Source organism: Rhipicephalus microplus, chromosome X, assembly GCF_043290135.1.
Source record: "Rhipicephalus microplus isolate Deutch F79 chromosome X, USDA_Rmic, whole genome shotgun sequence".
Classification (NCBI taxonomy): domain Eukaryota; kingdom Metazoa; phylum Arthropoda; class Arachnida; order Ixodida; family Ixodidae; genus Rhipicephalus; species Rhipicephalus microplus.
This window is the reverse complement of record NC_134710.1, coordinates 233,965,943-233,984,191: the sequence shown is the minus strand read 5'-3', so window position 1 is coordinate 233,984,191 and position 18,249 is coordinate 233,965,943. Positions and strand designations below refer to the sequence as shown.

The 18,249-nt window shown below is 42.1% G+C and overlaps 1 protein-coding gene across 7 annotated transcripts in view; it reads left to right on the top strand.

The window, feature by feature from the left end:
• LOC119187845 (copper-transporting ATPase 2) overlaps positions 1–18,249 on the top strand; it is a 166,858-nt gene that overhangs the window by 32,560 nt on the left and 116,049 nt on the right. For all 7 annotated transcript variants that reach the window (XM_075878798.1, XM_075878797.1, XM_075878802.1 and 4 more), the window contains 3 exons: positions 4,508–4,648; positions 6,551–6,784; positions 14,678–14,815. In XM_075878798.1, the coding sequence (XP_075734913.1) occupies positions 4,508–4,648; positions 6,551–6,784; positions 14,678–14,815 (513 nt within the window). The remainder of the gene's footprint in view (positions 1–4,507; positions 4,649–6,550; positions 6,785–14,677; positions 14,816–18,249) is intronic.

Sequence of the window (18,249 nt, the reverse complement as noted above, 5' to 3'; positions counted from 1 at the left end):
CACTCACCCCATCTGCAGTGGCGGAGGAGGCAGATAAGTATGGTTGCAGAAGCCTCCTCCCACATTGAAGATGGGGGAGTGTAAGCTAGGCACTGTGAAAATGTCAGGCACATTAAAAGTGCCCTCATCAGAAATAAAAATGCTGCTAGGGGAAGCAGCTGCTGCTGCTGCTCTGACATAGTGAACTTTCCCATTTGGAACATTGGCAACAGTGACACTCCTTGTTCATTGAGTTCTCATCTCTTTAACATCATTTTCTCCAAACTTTTTTCTTGTTTGGATCGTCGATGAGCTGACACTTGTATTGAGTACTTCCCTAGCCCTGTTTGAAGTGCCATTTTTCTAGATATGACCTGTCCATCTCATTAGTACTCCCCTGCCACATTTGGGGAGCTTTGTGAGTGGGTCACCTTCTCAGGTTAAGATAATCACATTGTAGAAAGAAGAAAAGGAAGAAAGTAGCAAGGCATTACTGCCGATGGTACTCCTAATGAGAGAAAGCTGTTTACGGCAGTCAAAAAGGAACGGGTGAAGTAAATATCGCACCTTTATAACATTTCTCATATAAAGTGATAACTTTTTTGTAAAATGTCTGTAGAAAGATACAAATGTAAAGAACCACATATACTATAGTGATCATAGTGCATAATTATGTAGTTTCAAAAAGCAGGTGTCTCAGGGCTTCTTTGGGGCTGTGATCATGAAGGTGATAGAAAGAGCATTTTAGCGAAAAACATAGACAGATGAAAATTGCAGTTTTACATAATGAAAATAGCGCATGCAGTCCTAAGCATTGGCACTTTTCAAAAGTCTAGCCTACTTGAGAAATATGCTACCGCAGCCTCTGAAAGAAGCAGTTTTATTTGTGCTACAAAGCTTATAGCCAAGAATAAAGTAGATTGGTTGTGAACTTCAAAGACACTCTGCCATTACCACTCATCTGAAGTGCCCCACAGGCCAAGAGAGAAAGAAATAAATAAAAGGAAGAGACGGAGGTTAACCTAGACGAACCGGTTTGCTACCCTGTACGGGGGTGGGGAAAAGGGTCGGAAAGAGGATAGATATAGAGAGATATAAAATAAATTAGAAAAAAAAAACATGCGCACACATTCAGGGAGTTCCGATCACAGTCGTTTCGACAGGCCGGTTGAACGCAAGAAGCGCAGGAGCGCTTTCACAGCCTTCTTCTGCGACATAAAGTCCTGTCGGCAGCGCAGGATTCTTTCTTCTGAAAGAGGCTGGTTGTCCAGTTCATCTAGTGCATTGCAGAGTGACTGTCTCTGCAAGCAGTATTGTGGGCATTCACACAGAATGTGCCAAGTTGTTTCATCACTGTCACAATGGTCGCATGCAGCAGTGTCAGCCATTCCTATGCGGAACGTGTACGCATTGGTATACGCGACGCCCAGCCATAATCTGCACAGCTTAGTAGCATCTCGTCGGTGTAATTCCGGAGGAATTCGAAGACTGAGAGTTGGGTCTAAAGTACCTTACCGTGCATGGATGAAATGTGACTCGTTCTATTGTGACGTGGTGCGCTTGTGAGCAAGCATGTGGAGTTTCCGTGCAGCGTCAGTTCTGGAAAGAGGAATTGATATTTCATCACTTTCAGTATGGGCAGAACGGGCAGCTCGATCGGTCCGTTCATTGCCAATTATTCCACAATGACTTGGAAGCCATTGAAAGGCTATTTCATGTCCTTCCTCAATGAGTTGGTGCGTCTTTTCTGCAATCTCAAATACCAGCTGTTCGTACGGGCCGTGGCGTAAAGGTGATAGAAGGGATTGCAGTGCCGCCTTTGAGTCACTGAAAATTGTCCATTTTTGTGGCTGTTGGTCGTTGATGAATTGCAATGCGGCACGAAGAGCTGTGAGCTCTGCTCCCGTTGATGTCGTAAGGTGGGAGGTCTTGAATTTTCTTGTCGTGTCTTTTATCGGTCTAACAAATGATGCCGTTGAACTCTTCTGTAAAACAGAGCCGTCGGTGTATACGTGTATACAGCCTTGATACGTCTCATAACAAGAGCAGAGCAAGCTGTCTAAGAGCAGGTGACGACATATCTGCTTTTTTCTGGATGCCAGGTATAGTTAGCCTGATGTTAGCCTGAGTCAGGCACCAGGGAGGAGTCGAAGGCCTGGCGGCGGGTGTGAAGCATGTTGGCAAAGAATCACGCAATATGTGGTGACCGTTTGGCAAAATGACGAACGTGATCTGTCTGCTGGTAAAGAGGCTAGGTGGTGGCAGGGTGTCCGAGCAATATGCCTTATATGTGTCCTGAGTGCCTCAACGTCGGTATGTGTCGTGATGAGGTGGTCACCGGCGATAGCTATAGTAGCCATTGTCGACGCACTACGAGGAAAGCCGAGGCAAATCCGGAGTGCCTAGGACTGAACACTCTGTAGCGTTCGAAGGCTTGTTTTGCTTGCATTGGTCAATGCCGGTAAACTGTACTGCAGAAAACCGAGAAAAAGTACTCTGTACAGCTGTAGCATTGCACTGGGAGACATTCCACAAGTCTTCCCTGCAAAGAACTTCAGTATATTACAGATGTCCATTAACCGTTTCTTCATGTACGAAACGTGATCGCTCCATGATAGATTCCTGTCAATTATGACGCCCAAAAACTTGTGCGATTGAACGTATGGTACAGTTTGACCATTGATGCTTATAGTGTACTTATCCATAGGCTTTCGTGTGAAAGCTACGAGGGCGCATTTCTCGGAAGAAATTTCCAAGCCTCGATTTCGTAGGTAGCATAATGTTTCAGTGGCAGCTTTTTGAATTCTCTCTCGTAACTGCAGGCGTGTTACAGCCAATGCCCAAACGCAGATATCATCTGCGTACATCGATAGCCTGACCGTGCTTGGCAGATGCTCAGTGAGAGAAATTAACGTAAGATTTGAACAGCACAGGGCTGAGTACGCCACCCTGGGGGACGCCACGGTGGCTGTAATGTGGAGAGGTTGGACCGTCTTCAGTGCTGACAAAGGATCGCATTGACAAATAACTACGTATCCAGCGATACATCCGACCACCTACTCCTATATCTTCGAGAGCGGTGAAAACAGCTTCATGCGTAACGTTGTCATACGCCCCTTTAACGTCTAGGAACAAAGATGCGCAGAGACGCTTACGGCTTTTCTCGTGTTGGACTAAGAGACCAGGTCGACTACGTTGTCAATCGATGCTCGACCACGCCGAAATCCTGCCATGGCATCTGGGTAGATGTTGTTACACTCCAAGAACCACTCCAGGCCTCCCAGGATCATCCTCTCCATAACTTTGCCTACCCAACTAGCCAATGCGATCGGACAATAAGATGAGAGCTCCAACGGTGACTTGCCTGGTTTCAGAAGTGGAACTAGGCGACTTGTCTTCCAGCTTGTCGGGAGCGTTCCATCTTGCCAGGATTTGTTGTACAACTCCAAAAGGAGGATTCTCGCGCGTTCATCCAGATGACACAAGGCCCTATAAGAAATTCTATCGGGCCCTGGTGTCGACGTGCATCCACACAAAGCTAGTGCTGCTCTGAGCTCCATGATTGAAAAAGGCATATCTATGCGGGAGTCCAGTGTTTGTGGACAGTTAGTCGAGGGCAATAGGCTATTGGGCACTGCGAGTGGCCCAGATACTCTGGCACAGAAGTTTTCTGCCACGTCAATGCCGCGTCTCTGTTCAGAAAGTGCGAGAGCCCTGAATGGTGACCACTGAGTGGGTTTTGTGCGTAGACCTCGTACCGTCTTCCACAATTGGGATAAAGGTTTTCGTGGGTCAAGTGACTCACAAAAAACAGTCCAACGTTGTGACTCAAGTTTGATTATCCGGCGATGAATCTTCTTTTGGATACGTCGAGCAATCCGTAAGTCTTCTATTGCCTCCGTGCGTCGGTATCTTCGTTCAGCACGCCGTCGGATTGCTCGAAGTCGTTCTAGCTCGATGCCAAATTCCGTTACTTTGGGAGAGCAGGTGAGGGTACACGTAGTATCGTGTATTGTGCCCAAAACGTTGACAATTACCCTGGGCATAGATCTGAGTTAAAGTCATTAACTAGCAAGTGCTTATACTATCTGCTGTAGTGCTATTTGAAGTCTGTCGAAAAGAACGTTAATAATTCTCAAACTTTCTGAGAGTGCTTTGATAGTACTTACTACTCATGTAGCGCGTAGACAGGATCATTAAGGTCGTTAAGGGTAGCTGGTCATTAAGGGTAACTGGATTCCCAGAGAAGGCAAGCGGGTTAGGGGGAGACAGAAGGTTAGGTGGGCAGATGAGATTAAGAAGTTTGCGGGTATAAATTGGCAGCAGCAAGCACAGGACCGGGTTAACTGGCGGAACATGGGAGAGGCCTTTGTCCTGCAGTGGACGTAGTCAGGCTGATGATGATGATGATGACTACTCGTAACTAAGTTAACCAAAGTGAAATTTTGTTGCAGTTGGTTTTGTAAAGGTTCTTAAGTATAGGCTTAATGTGAAATCCTTTCTTTTTTTTTCTCCTTTTCCATTCCAGCGACACACTTCAGATGCTTTGACGAAGCTAATATCATTGCAAGCCACTGAAGCTAATTTGTTAACTGTTAATGAAGATGGTGATGTATTGTCTGAGAAGAAAATTGACGTGAATCTGATACAGAGGAATGACATGATAAAGGTAAGATTTAAAGCTATATCACACTTTTAATGTTTTGAGCTGCAAAAGAAGTTTAGCTCTATAGTATATTTCTGCTAACTTGGGAAGCGCAGATGCATAGCTGCTGATGGGCTTGAAGAACAGAGGTTACTCCCAGATAACAGTCAGATAAGAATGAGATAAGAGTGGTTACCATTCTCTATATTAATGAAGTCTACTTAAACACAGGCTTTAGACCCAGTGATTCTGAAGTTTATTTTATGGACGACTATGTCCAGTGTGGGAATGCAGTGGCACCTCATGGGCGGCCATGGCACCTACAGGATGCTGCACTTCGCCTCCAAGATTATGCGGTGCTGTATCGTTTTGAAAATTGAGCAGATACTTGTTAGGCTAACTTACTTTATCCTGCTGCATAGCTTCCTGAGGGGAGAGGGCAAATAATGGTCAGCTGTCTTTAACACAAAATCTATAATTCCTTGCAGCATGCAATGCAACTATATTTGGCTTGTAGGTTCACAGAAGCCAGATAGGCAGGTTTTTTACTACCATACTAAGAAAATATTGCAAGGCCTTCACTGTACCCTTTTATTTTGTGTTTCATTGCAAGAAATTAAACAGAGCCTATCCAGCATCCGATTTTATGCATTCACTTGAGTCAGTCAGGTCGCCTACCTAAATATGCTGAAATCGGCATCATGCTGGAGTTAAGTAAGTTAAGCCAACTGACTCTGAATGCAGCATCATGCTAGCATAAAATTTACAGTATCTTGCCTATTTATAGTGCTCATTAAGGTGGTGCTCATTCATCTAAATATATACTTCTGGGGGTTACACTTGAGGGACTTAATGGTTAGGTTGAAAGGCTAAGGGTTTGAGTGCAGTTTCTATTCCTGGCCGTAACAACCGATTTCCAATGGAAAAGAAATGCAAAAGCACCTATGTAACTTCAGCTTATGTTTGCATTAAAGAAACTTATGTGGTCACAATTAACCCCTTAACTGCTTCGGACGAGCAGAGCTCGTCCTGCCCAAACTGTCACCAAACTGCTTTCGACGAGCAAAACTCGTCCTTACAAAATAGGTACCTCCCCTCTCGCATTCAGGGGGGCAAGCACACATTGATGTCTTACGTTGCGTGTAATCTACTAGATGGCAGCATTTGCTCGAGGATTCAGTTTTTTTCTGCAGCAGGGGTGCAGTTTTTATATGGAATGATGGCGTGCGGTGGCGGCGACTCATGTATACCTGTCCCCTGAGTACGAAAAAGAAACTTTCTTTTTTCCTCATCATAGAAGAGTGATGATGATTCGATTACAAAAATTTATCTTGTGTCGAGAAGTAAAAACAGCGGTGATGGTGAATTGAGTAGATCTCTGGTGATTATGACAACAGCTCGGAGGCGAACATCTCGAGTGCCTGCCAGTGAAGCAGTCTTGCGTTACTCCACATTTTGAAATTTTCCACGCAGCCCCAAAGCTCCCCGGGTAAAAATACCCTAAAGTTGCTAAGCCTACAAAAGTGAAGAAAGATGTGGCATCTGTAACTCTTTTGGGTTTTTATATTTATTAGGAGCAGGTAGCTGGCTTCCTATGTATTGTTCAGAAATAACCTTTATTCCCTTGATTTGACTAATTATGTGGTGAAAATAGTGTTTCAACATCGACTAGCTACTCTTTAGTACAATCAGATTTGAAATCAGCGATAAAAAAATAGGCACTTTCTGATTGAAAATTTTTAAAAAAGAAAGAGCAGTTAAGGGCCATGGCAGTGTGCCTATAATATTTGAGTGGTTTTGGCTTGTTAGTCTACAGAATTTAGCTCTGTTGAGCATTTTCTTTTTTAAACATTTTTTCTAGATAGCTGCAACACTGTTGCTGCAGTATACTGAGATGTATGTTCCATTTTTCGTTCTCTCTTGTAGGTTCTTCCAGGGGAAAGGATACCTGTAGATGGCAAGGTTAGCGGGGGATCATCAAATGTTAATGAAGCTCACATCACAGGTGAACCACTCCCTGTATTCAAAACAGTTGGTTCCAATGTCATGGCAGGTTCAGTGAATGAGAATGGAGTTCTAGTCATTCGTGCAACTCATGTTGGCAAAGACACAACCTTGGCTCAAATTGTACGTCTTGTTGAGGAAGCACAGTCATCTAAGGTGAGTACAGACTTGAGTTTCTTCTTTCATTTAGGGCATGACATAAAAGGTTCTGGAGTTGTGTTAGGGAAAGTTGCTAAGGTGTCCATAATCTGTGGCAGAGACCTCAGGCTATACACTTCAGACTATACACATCTACCTTCTTTATCATTTTTGTCCACCCACACTGACTTGTTTTCTGTGGATAGGAATTGCTTTTTTTCTTTTTGTTTTCCTTGGGACAGGAGTGGAAATATTGTCATATTAACAACTGTTCACAATTTACTTTTTTATTTGTTTTAATTGTTTCTCCCCGTATGGAAAGGGTTTTGTGGGGAGAGATGTGCAGTTTGGGTGGTTTTATCAGTGATTTTTGCACTAAATAGACCTTGGCAGAATCTTAGCATACCTGCAAAAATTTTTCAAAAAGCATGCTTTGAAGTTGGCACCGTTATTTGTGCTTTGTGTAGCCTTTCAATGCCTTCTTGCTGCTTCTGCACTTACTCATCATACAAGTCAAACTTCACTGGCAACATATGATCGAAGCATGAGGTATTACGGTCCATAATATTTAAATCTAAACGTACTGATCGGTGCTTCATGTCGAGAATGCAGCCTTTTTTTTCTGTCTTTGGAATGAGCCAGTACTCAATGCCCAGCTTCCTGAAAAAACACTATACAAGATGTAGTTCTTCCTTAGTCTCTTTTTATGAAAATCTTATGACGACTTATGAAGACTCTTTTTATGAAAATCTTATGACGGTAAGGTACCTGTAGTTTTCGCTCACTGAACTCCTTGTGGAGACAGCAGTAATTTCAGCAGTAAAAATGACCCTGCTGTGACTAGCTTACAAAAAACTTTGTTAAATTTTTAATTATCGTCCTGAGGCTAGGTGTTTACATTATAAAGTTGTAGTGCTTGCGAATTTATTTAGTACTTATTTTTTTAGAAATCACAGAGGTTGCACGTCAATTAGATATATTCGTCCGTAATTGAATTTCAAGGGTAAAATCTGAACTGATCCCGCATGGTGTGCATTAAGTGCAATCATTCTTCATGTCAGACTGTAACTACCCGTCACAAAGAAAAACTGATGAAAATGAAGGTATGCTGTGGCCGTATACTTTTGTGAAAATCTGCAAGTAATCTTGCATGTGCCCCCGCATCATCTTACTTTAGTGTGTAGTGTTTGCTGCTTATTCATTTATTTGGAACCATGTTGCATGGTATTTGGTGCTTATTTGTTTATTTATATCTGTGCACAAGAAAGCGTCAATATCAATCTTTGTGTGGGAAACATAAACTCAGCTGCAGCCACTGTGGCGCTTGTTCTTGCAGGCAGGCAAAATAGATTTTGCACCTCTTCATAGTTCAAGAAAGAAACAAATAAGCACAACACATCTTGCACAAATATTAGGCTGCCTAGTAATGTACTTCAGAATGCTTGTCAATTTTTCTGACCAGATTCCGCTTCAGCGTGCCTTCATTTAAATTTTGTCACTTTCCTGTTGCGTGTCGTTCAGATGTTTCGCTGCACTTTGTGCACTCCAGGTGTGATTAATTTCAATTTCGCCCTTGAAATTTGATGACGAGTCTTGAACTAGGTGCAACTTTGGGAATTTCTAAAAAAAAATAGGTATGCCTTTAATTGGCACACACTACAACTTTTTCATTTAAGCACCTGGCCTCATGTCAATAATTAAAAAAGTTAATTATTGAATTTTTGGTAATTGGCTGCAGCAAAGTATTTCCACGTTAACGTGGAGTTCCATGAGGTGAAAACGACAGGCACCTTACTGTCATAGGATTTTTATGATCCTATGAGACCAGGGAAACATGTTCGGTTTAACAGGAGTTTCATATAGTACTAAAAATTGAACAGGGATGTAGAATCAAGGTACAAAACCCACCATATAATAATCAGTTATTCCATTTAAGTAGCGATTCCATTTAAGAGATTTACGTTTGTTTAGTGCCTATGATACCTTGCATGTGGAGGCACACGATAGCTTGTTGTTTGTGTGTATTATTTATTAGTTAATCAATGAATTTTTTTAACTGTAACCCTTACTGGTGTTTTAGCAGGGTAAAATACAGTACATGAAAAAAATACAACATAATGGCACTCAAAATATATGTACATGCAAAGGCTACTATAAAAAAAACACTAGAAAAACACAAATTCAGGTTCAGTCATTAAACAGAGCATTTCTCAAATGTGCAAATAAACTAGAGGAACAGGCAACAAAGATATAATCACACAGTTGCTATGAAAATAACCAATTATTTGGGAAGACGTCAGTGCACACACAGTAGATGAGGACCTAAAGGCCAAATGCAACGAAATTGTGCACACCCCAAAAAACCGATTTATGGGCAGTCTAGCTGGAGACAATCCTGCCTGCCAAATGCCACCTTCGAAATGCAAATAGTTACCTAAGAAAAACACTTGCCAGCAACATAATTTTCGTTACGAAAACTAGAGAAAGCAACGTTATTACAGCAGACTGGAAATGAGTTAGACAGCAACTCGACAGACTGACCCATGCAGGCGAATCGTCAGCTCTGCGTTTCGAAGGATGCGCTTCGCGACCGCGCCCCAGACTTTTCTATTTAAATAGTAACGAAAAAAACAAACAATGTAAACATGCATTGTGAAGGATATATTATCGCAAAAGCTCATTAAAGCGCGTATCTAAATAACGGCTGCCCACTTCGCACCTACCGTCTTGTCCTGCTGTCTTGGTGCAGTCGCTGATTCACAATAAATGATGCCGCTCACTTACGCTTCGGATATTGTCACTTCGTTGATAGACTGCGGGATGATAAGACAGTGTTATTTTTTTTACTGATTCTCGGTTTGACACACTCCTGTCTCTACCGAAAGCATCCCTGCATTTCTGTTAACACTTGTCTGACTGTGCCAAAAAATTTACATTAAATATATCATAGCACAATCTGTTTTCTTATAGTACGTTTATAGGCTTAAATTCATTGAACTGAGCACAATAACATTTTTGTCAAATTTTGCTGCTCTGACTACTCGCAACTAGAAGCAAGCTGATCAACTTTTTGGAGCTTTGATTACACGATCATAGATGGCACAGCTAGTCCAGCATTTCGTGAGGTGTCGTTTTACTGGTTTTGTTTTTGGAATGGTGTTACGCTATAACTTTGTGAGCCAAACAAGCTAATGCAAGCAACTTACGCTATTGTAAAGCTGTCTAATATGAATACATGTCGTCGCCGGCGCTTTTACAAACTCCGGTCGGGGATTCCTGCTGTTGTGTTTGAAGGGGATAAATGTTGAAGGCACTGTGTCAGGGTTCAACATTCCTTTTAGTTTCAACAGTGTTCGGGTGGAGTGACACCGGTCGTGTTTGTATTCATCATCTTTGAAGTGTGCCACATAACGCACCACGCTCTTCAAAACATCCAATTCCTTTCGCCCCACTCCGATAACCCGCAGCTTTTGGAGCTTCATGTTTCTCGAAAAAGCATGAAAGCTGGTACCCAGCTGTAACATGTGTTCCAGGAGCCTATGGCCTCACATTTTATACCACAAAAGAGTTAAATCTTCTGAATTATCCACTCATAGAGGTGCGTCACGCAGAAAAAAAACGGATGCGGCTGCAGGGAGGTCTGCTCACGAGCAGTGGTGAGCTGTTATGTATTGACGTCATTTATGTTTGTGTTGGATTTACTTTGGCACACCGTTAGAGCTTCGCGTCATTTGCTAGCTGAAAATTAGAGCACTGAAAGGAAATACAAGATTGCAAGCTTTTTCACTCTTATTATTATTGTTTACCCAACAAATACTATGGATTCTGAGCCAATTCTGCCCAGGTAAAATTTCATTGCAGTTGGCTTTTGAGGAAAAAAGATAAACAATCGCAAACTCACAGCTCATTTTATTGGTGAAAAGGAAGTACACATACATATACAGTCGACTTTAATTTATTCAAACTCGAAAGGACCTCTGCATTTTGTTTGAATTATCAAGAAGTTTGAGTTATTAGAAGTCCTCAGATATATGACTAAGTGATGTCACACCATACATTATGATTAGCCATTGGTTTGATTAGATTTAAAAATTTTTAAAGCATTTTTAACCCCTAACTGCATGCAATGAATGGAAAACAGAAGTCTAAGGGCCACAAGTTTATCGGCCATTTAATGCTGATCAGACCTTTTAAAGAAATTGTCAATTGTCAAGTACTACTTTGCTATATGTGCCTTCTGCAAAAAGCTCTCTGTTGCATTTTACAAGCATCACGGTTCACCATGTGTGTGTGCTTCATTTCAAACGTCTGTTTTTTTACTGGCAAAGCCTTTTTCCTTGAAGACTAAAGGCACTTATTTTTTCATTTTTAGGCTGTTAGGATTATATAAGTACGCAACTTTTTAAATAGTATTGGGGAAGCAGCAGATATTTTTTCGTATGAAACAGCAAAAAGTATGAATTAACTGAATGATGGAGTTTGAATTAGGAGGCTTTTAAATACATTCAAAGAATAGAGGGCCAACCAAAAAGTTTAATTTTGTTTGAATTAACTCAAAGTAGGAATTATCAGAATTTGAATTATAGTGAGTCTACTGTATATAAACCCAAGCAAGCTCAAGACTGCATGGGTAAGGTCATGTGTCAGTCATCAAGAAAGGATGAGAATTCGGGCAAATAATGTGCTTGAATGATGTAGCTGCTAAGGTTATCCCAGTCTCTGCCTGTTCACGTAAAAAAAAAAATCACGAAAAAGTCATCATGAAAACAAATATAACTATTTGTACAGGTTTTTGCATGTTTATACCAAACAAACAAGGTGTGCCTCAAGTAGGTATATATTAAAAGGGCATATATAGCAAGAAGCAAGCAAACATTTTTCATGATTGGAAAAAATAGAAAGTGTAAACTATATGTATGTGGCATTATTCTAAGCATATGGTAAGCTCTACAAAATTGTCCTAACAGAAGAAAGGGTTATGATAAGGAAACTTGGCATCCACCCTCCTTTAGCCAAAGCTACAAGAAAGTTCGTGTGAACTTATCTGGAAGTAAAGCTTCTTATGGGATCAAAAATTCATCTTGGTCCGGGTTCAAAACTAAAATCAACAACCTGTCTTGGGTGGTTGCTCTGCCAACAAGCCAACCAAGAGGCTAGCACTAGGCAGCATAGATCGGCGAACTCACTCATGAGTCTACTCACTCAGACTAACTCAGACTCAGATCAAGTCGTGATTCTGAGTAGTCCGGGTGAGTAATACTTTGGTGAGTTTGAGTCCGAGTGAGTCCAGTTGAAGAAATTTTAGTGAGTGAGTCCGACTCAGGAAAATTTTGCTGAGTCTCAGTCTGAGTGAGTCCAAAGTGCAGGATATATTTCTTGAGTGAGTATGAGCGAGCTTCACTCATGTTTGTTGACTTATGGTCCTATCTACTGATCTTCAGCATTACTATTAGCCTTACCTAGATTCATGTTTATACTAACCTCTACTCACTAGTATTTCAAAAGAATATCGTTCATACACCATTTCAATGTTCATCAATTAATTAGAAGGGGGAATTACGTAGGGGAGTGCCTTATATTTTCCTCCACCAATTATTCCTAATGCTTCTTGATAAATACATGTTATGTTGTCATCTCTTTCAATGAAAATGTCCTTGCTAGTTTGCTACCACTTATAACTCATATTCGAGGGTACTATATCAAAAGGCGCCAAGAAGAGCACATGATTGCATGAGATATTGGTGTTAATGAGCATTGACGCTATGATCAAAAAAAGTTCATTCTAGACTTACGGACTCATAAGTCGACTCACTCAGACTCACTCATACTCAGATCGGGCCGTGAATCTGAGTCTTGAGTGAGTCCGGGTGAATAACTTTTCAGTGAGTTTGAGTCCAAGTGAGTCTGGGTCAAGAAAATTTCGGTGAGTTTGAGTTCGAGTGAGTCCTAAGTGCAAAATATATTCCATGAGGGAGTGAGTAAGCTCCACAATTTTTGCCGACCTGTGCTTGGCAGTACTTGGGCAAACAGTCAGCTGTTTGAAGTAGATGGGCACTGAATAGTATGCTAAATTAATTCTGCAGAATCCGTCAAGTTGGAAGAGCTTAATCGGTAGGGCAACAACCCGGATAGGGTGGGTTCTGTGTTTTTCAATCCTCCAAGTAGTACTAATTTTTTGTCAAATAGGAAACCTTACCTTGTGAGAAATCTGTAAGAATGTTTTTGTAGCTTTGTGCTAGAAGTGGGTGGACGCCAATGTTCTTTTTCATGTTCCATGGGGTAGGGCCACAGATGACATAGAAATGTTTGTGAAACAGACTGCATGGCATTTTCAAAGGTAAAATATAAGCAGTATTGATGAAAGCATTATGCTTGCTTGGAACATCATGCTTCCACTGGTAATGCTTTAGCATTTGGCAGGTAAGCTGTTGTAAATGAGTAAACAGCCACATGATGAACAAAAATCAACAATACTTTAGCAATAGTGGTGCATTTGTTCTATAAATTTGAATGTTAGACAACGTAATTTTATTTCATTCCATTCTTCCAGAGAGCATGTGTTTGATGACTTTCATTTTCAAATTTGACACTCGGTTTACTAACGTCACGTTCAGAAATGAAAGTGTTCAGATACTGTTTAACATAGCTTATTGCAAAGAAAAAAATGAAATTGGTCATTCCAGTTTTGCCGTTTGAGATCAGTTCCACCTGACTTTTGAGCTGGCAGACCGAATATACTAGGCTGTGTCATATGGGGAAGTTTTTTGTATTGAGGTGAACCATAAGCAGGTTTTTAATTATATGATTTCTTTGCCTTCCCTGTATGCCTGCATAGGCCTATGCCTGCATTGTCATGTGGCATCACCAGCCAAGTACTCACAGCATCTTTTTACATGACTGCTTTGTTGCGACAAATCAACCAAATCAATTTGTCTAGTGAGCAGCCAGAAGTCATGAGACATGATTATCATAGGTGAAGAGTACTATCAGAGGACATGAAAAAGTGGAGCACTCCAAAGAAGAGTTTTAAAAGTATTTGATATTGATTGCTACACTTAAAAGCATTTTTGTTCTTTTAATTTCATTTAACACTTTCAAGAGATTTTCTAACAGTAGGACTGAAGATGAGTATAACTCATCATTAACAAAAATTTGACGCTTGCGGAACCAAGGACGACTATATCTGCTTAAGTTGTATTTTCTGGTGTGAGATGGTCCCACTTGACCATGTTTTTTTAAATAGAGTTTATTGTTCTTCCTTTTTTTGTGTCTCGCCTTTCATTGCATTGTCGCGTCTGATAACGCACCAGTAGTATCTTTGTACACCATCAAAAAATTTTTTAAAAAATTCTATTCCATCGAAATAACAGTGCCATTCCATTGAAATAATAGTGCCAATCTAAAGAAAAAAAAAGAAAAGCTCTACAAAGTGAGTGAATAACTTTTTATATCATTTTATCATGTTTATTTTTCTTTTAATCATGAAAGGATTAATTTTATTTGAAAGTTTCAGTCATCACATATTTTTAGTTTTCAAATGCACATTATGGAGCTCTATTACAGAGGTCTTTTTATTGAGATTCAGTTCATTTCTATAGTACATGTTTGAAATGAGGCATGTACGCAGTCTCGTGGCTACCAGAAGGCATTGTGCTTCAAGTAACGATGTTTGACGTTAAAAATTCCAATGTTGGAAATTGTATTACAAGGTGCAATGATAACAGCGCTCTAAGTAGCTGCTTTTGCTATGGCTTGTCAGCTGGGAAGCGCTAAAAAAAAATGTGTGCCTTTTCACATTTTGATCACACTGCTCTTTTTATTCTGAACATTCGTTCCTTTTTAATATTAGGCTTGCTTATAATAGTTGTTTTTAATTTTCTGCTGAGCTAAGTGATATTTTTTCTTATGCAGGCACCTATTCAGCAGCTGGCTGACAAAATTGCAGGCTACTTTGTTCCAGCTGTTGTAATCCTCTCAATTTTGACTTTGGTTGTGTGGCTTATCCTGGGTTTTATTAGGACAGATCTAGTCAACAACTACTATAGCAAGGTGGGTGGCTTTCCGTGCTTGATATTTGCTGAACAGTACAATTTCTAAATAAAATAAATATGTATAGTTAATGTTCAGGTGAGTATTGCAGTCATGCATGCTGCATAGATGAGTGTTTGTGTAGTGAAAACTAATTTTGTTCATTTCATAAAGGCTCAGTGGATTAAGTAAGTGATGCTACCACTGTGCTGATTGCGCCGAACTGCTCCGAATTGCCCTGACTGCTACACGCTGCTACATTTTCTCAAAACTTGGTGAGTCTGCGCCCAAGCTGCACCAAAGGACGTGCTCTGACTTTCAGAAACGAAACTACTTGAGGTTCTCCCGTTGAAAATGACATCGCGGTTCACCTGCGTAAGACGCAACACGAACCAAACTAAGCCGAACTGGGCCAAATGTCACTGTTGGGTCCATCAATGGTTGGGACGCAGTGAATGCTCGATTTTTCAGAGTTTCTAGGGACCAGCAAATCGTCCGAAAAAAAGATTCCTGATTTTTTATTTCACTCCAGTAACCAAATTGCCACAGCCCCATCTGAAATAGCTTCGATTCTTTTTTGAGTACATTTATCAGGCATTTTGGTGCACGGTCAGGCTGTGCCTGCCAACATTCATTTGCAAATGTGCATCGCGTGATGAGTACCACGAATACCAGCAAAGCGCGTGTGAAGAAGATGTGCCTGCAGCAAGCAGCATCACCAACGCCCGGCTCTCTCGGCTCGTGCTTCGGTTCCTTGCTGTGCCGATCGCTGGACGGTTCTTCACGCTGTCTCGTCGCTGTCTTTAATGGCTAATAAACCTCCTCACATTTTGTGGAAGGTGCTGTTAATCCCCGTTGCTACACCCTGGACCTGCGAAGCCGCACGCTACCGCCCATCATGACTGACAACGCCAACCCATCGTCATCGTCGCCCCAGTTCAACTGCTCTGACCATCCTAGGCTACGGGACCCGAAGGTCTTCAGCGGTGCGGATGGGACTGACGTGGAAGACTGGCTTGAGCACTACGAGCTGGTGAGCGCCAAAATAAAATGGATGAAGCCGACAAGCTGGGACACGTCATTTTTTACCTCACCGGCGTCGCAGAATTGTGGTTTATGGTATATGACACTTGTGGCAGTGCTAATATTTTCTGTGAAGTTGTTTGCGTATCATGGTGCATGTGTCTTGCGCAGAAGCCGCATTTGGGGGGTCACGGTTCGTTGAGCGATAGGTGGCGTTGTGTTCGCGAGCGTAGATTACTGCTATCATCATCATGGTTGTTAAAGCGGTAGCGCGGGGGGGTGACCCCCTGGCGGCGGGCAAGCCTTAGCGACGGCAGAGACGGAGGAGCGAGTCTCCTTCTCTGGTGGCGTTTGGCACGAACGGTTGTCTCGCAGGGCGACCCCGATGCACGGCACCGCGGGCCGTCTGGCGGGGGCCCTTGTGGTGAGTCAGTCGGAGACACCGCCTTGTTTGTCATGTTGTTCAGTGTTGTTTACTATTGTGTAAGGATGTTCTAGCGTGTTGATAACGATGGATGTTGTAATAATTCAGCTGACGATATCGTCGTTTTAAAGCAATGAAATAAATGTGTATTCTTTGGTTTTTTCCGACCGCGTCTGCTGTGTCCATTCATTCAAGAGCATGGTGGAACTCGCTCGCCAGTTCGAGACACCACACACTGTTGTGACTAATTAATAAAAACTCATAAATGAACTTCTTTAATTATTGGCTAGAGGGCTAGTGTTTATATTACAAAGTTGTAGAGCCTGCCAATTCATGGCATACCTACTTTATAGAAATTGCAAAAGTTGCACTTAGTTTAACAAATTCATCTTTGAACGCAAAGGGCGAAATTGAAACTGGTCGTGCATGTTGCGCGCTGTTATGCCTGCGAGTCCACACCGACATCCATGCTTCTGAAAAAGGCTATCTGTGTTAAGGCCAGCATGCGAGCCTGCCTGACGTGAACATCTCAACGGCATTATTACGCGGTGGCGCCGTTCTGTCGCGCAACACACAGCAAGCCCCCTCAGCCCACGAGCCCGTCGAAACAATCGGCGCCTTTCTGTCTGGCGAGTCTTATGCAATGCGTGGCGAGGTCACTCGTCCTTGGCTGCAACGAAGCGCAGCGGTTCCAGATTTGATGAGAATGACGCGGCCCAGCGGCGAGCCTTATTGGAGGATTCTGACCTCACGGCCAGCGGGGCTTCTGGTTGGACATTTGGTTACTCAAAGAATTCGCCCAGTGCCTATAAAAAAAGCCCTGCGGCGCGTCACGAGCAGTAGACCTATGCTCGGTTCTTCGAGTCTTTAAGCTGTCGGCCTCAGTGCCGAACTCTTAACGCCTCTATTTTTATGCTGTACATAAACCTTGCTTTAACTCACCGTCGTCTCGTCCGCTCGTCTACCAGCTCTGCGCAGAAGCAGTCGTGAGCTGAGAAACCTATGCTACCAAACGGCTGGTGACAGTGTCGGCGATATTTGGAGCAGTGGCGCCTTCGGGACCGTGTTGGCGTCGCCGTCTTTCGTAACAACGCCTAGAGCTGGAAAACACAGGCATGACACGTGACAGGAAAGTGACAAAACTTGAATGAAGGCATGCCAAAGTGGAATCTGGTATAAACAGTCGACAAGCATTGTGAAATGCACCAGCACACTGCTTAATGTTTGCGTGCTATGATTGGCGCATATCTGTTTTTTTCTTGAATTTTAAAGAGGTACAAAAACTGTTTTGCCTGTCCGTAAGAAAAAGCATTGCAGTGACTGCCCCAGTGTTTTATGCTTCTCAGACAATGAAAGGCTGCTGTTTCAGTTCTTTTGTGCACAGTTGGACAGAAAGAGATAAGCATGAAACTCTGCATGCAAAAGTAAGGCAATGCGCCGGCACAAGTGAGGTGCGTCAGTTTTTCACGAAGACACATGGCCACAGTGCAGCATCATTCAAATTTTGTCGCTCCGAAACTGAAACCAATGCACCTAAGAGTGCATCTACTATTCACTTCAAAAACACCCTCAATAACGACACTGTTTCCCTTAAATCGGGAGAGGGGTATAAGTGAGCGTCAATAAGTGGCCACAAACTGAAGTGTTTAGATTGATGGTTGATAACAGTGAGGGAAACAGTGTCGTTCGTCATTGGAGACGTTTTCGAAGTGAATGGCAGACAGGCTGTTTAGTGCGTCAGTTTCAGTTTGACCTGCTAAATTAGCCAGATTTCATTGCTCGGCGATAATTACCAGTGGCCGCTTTTCAAAATTTTCAAAGTGGCTGTGGCCTATTTGTAGAAGGGACTTGAACTTCGCCCATTGGACTCAATTGGCAATTTACGCTCATTAAAAAGCTAATGGTCTTAATTTCTCTAATTACGTTTGTAATTAATATTTGTGTACATCTGAAGATGCCTTCTTCTGCAGTAAAGGGAATGCCGTGGTAGCAGGCAGATGCCTCTCTT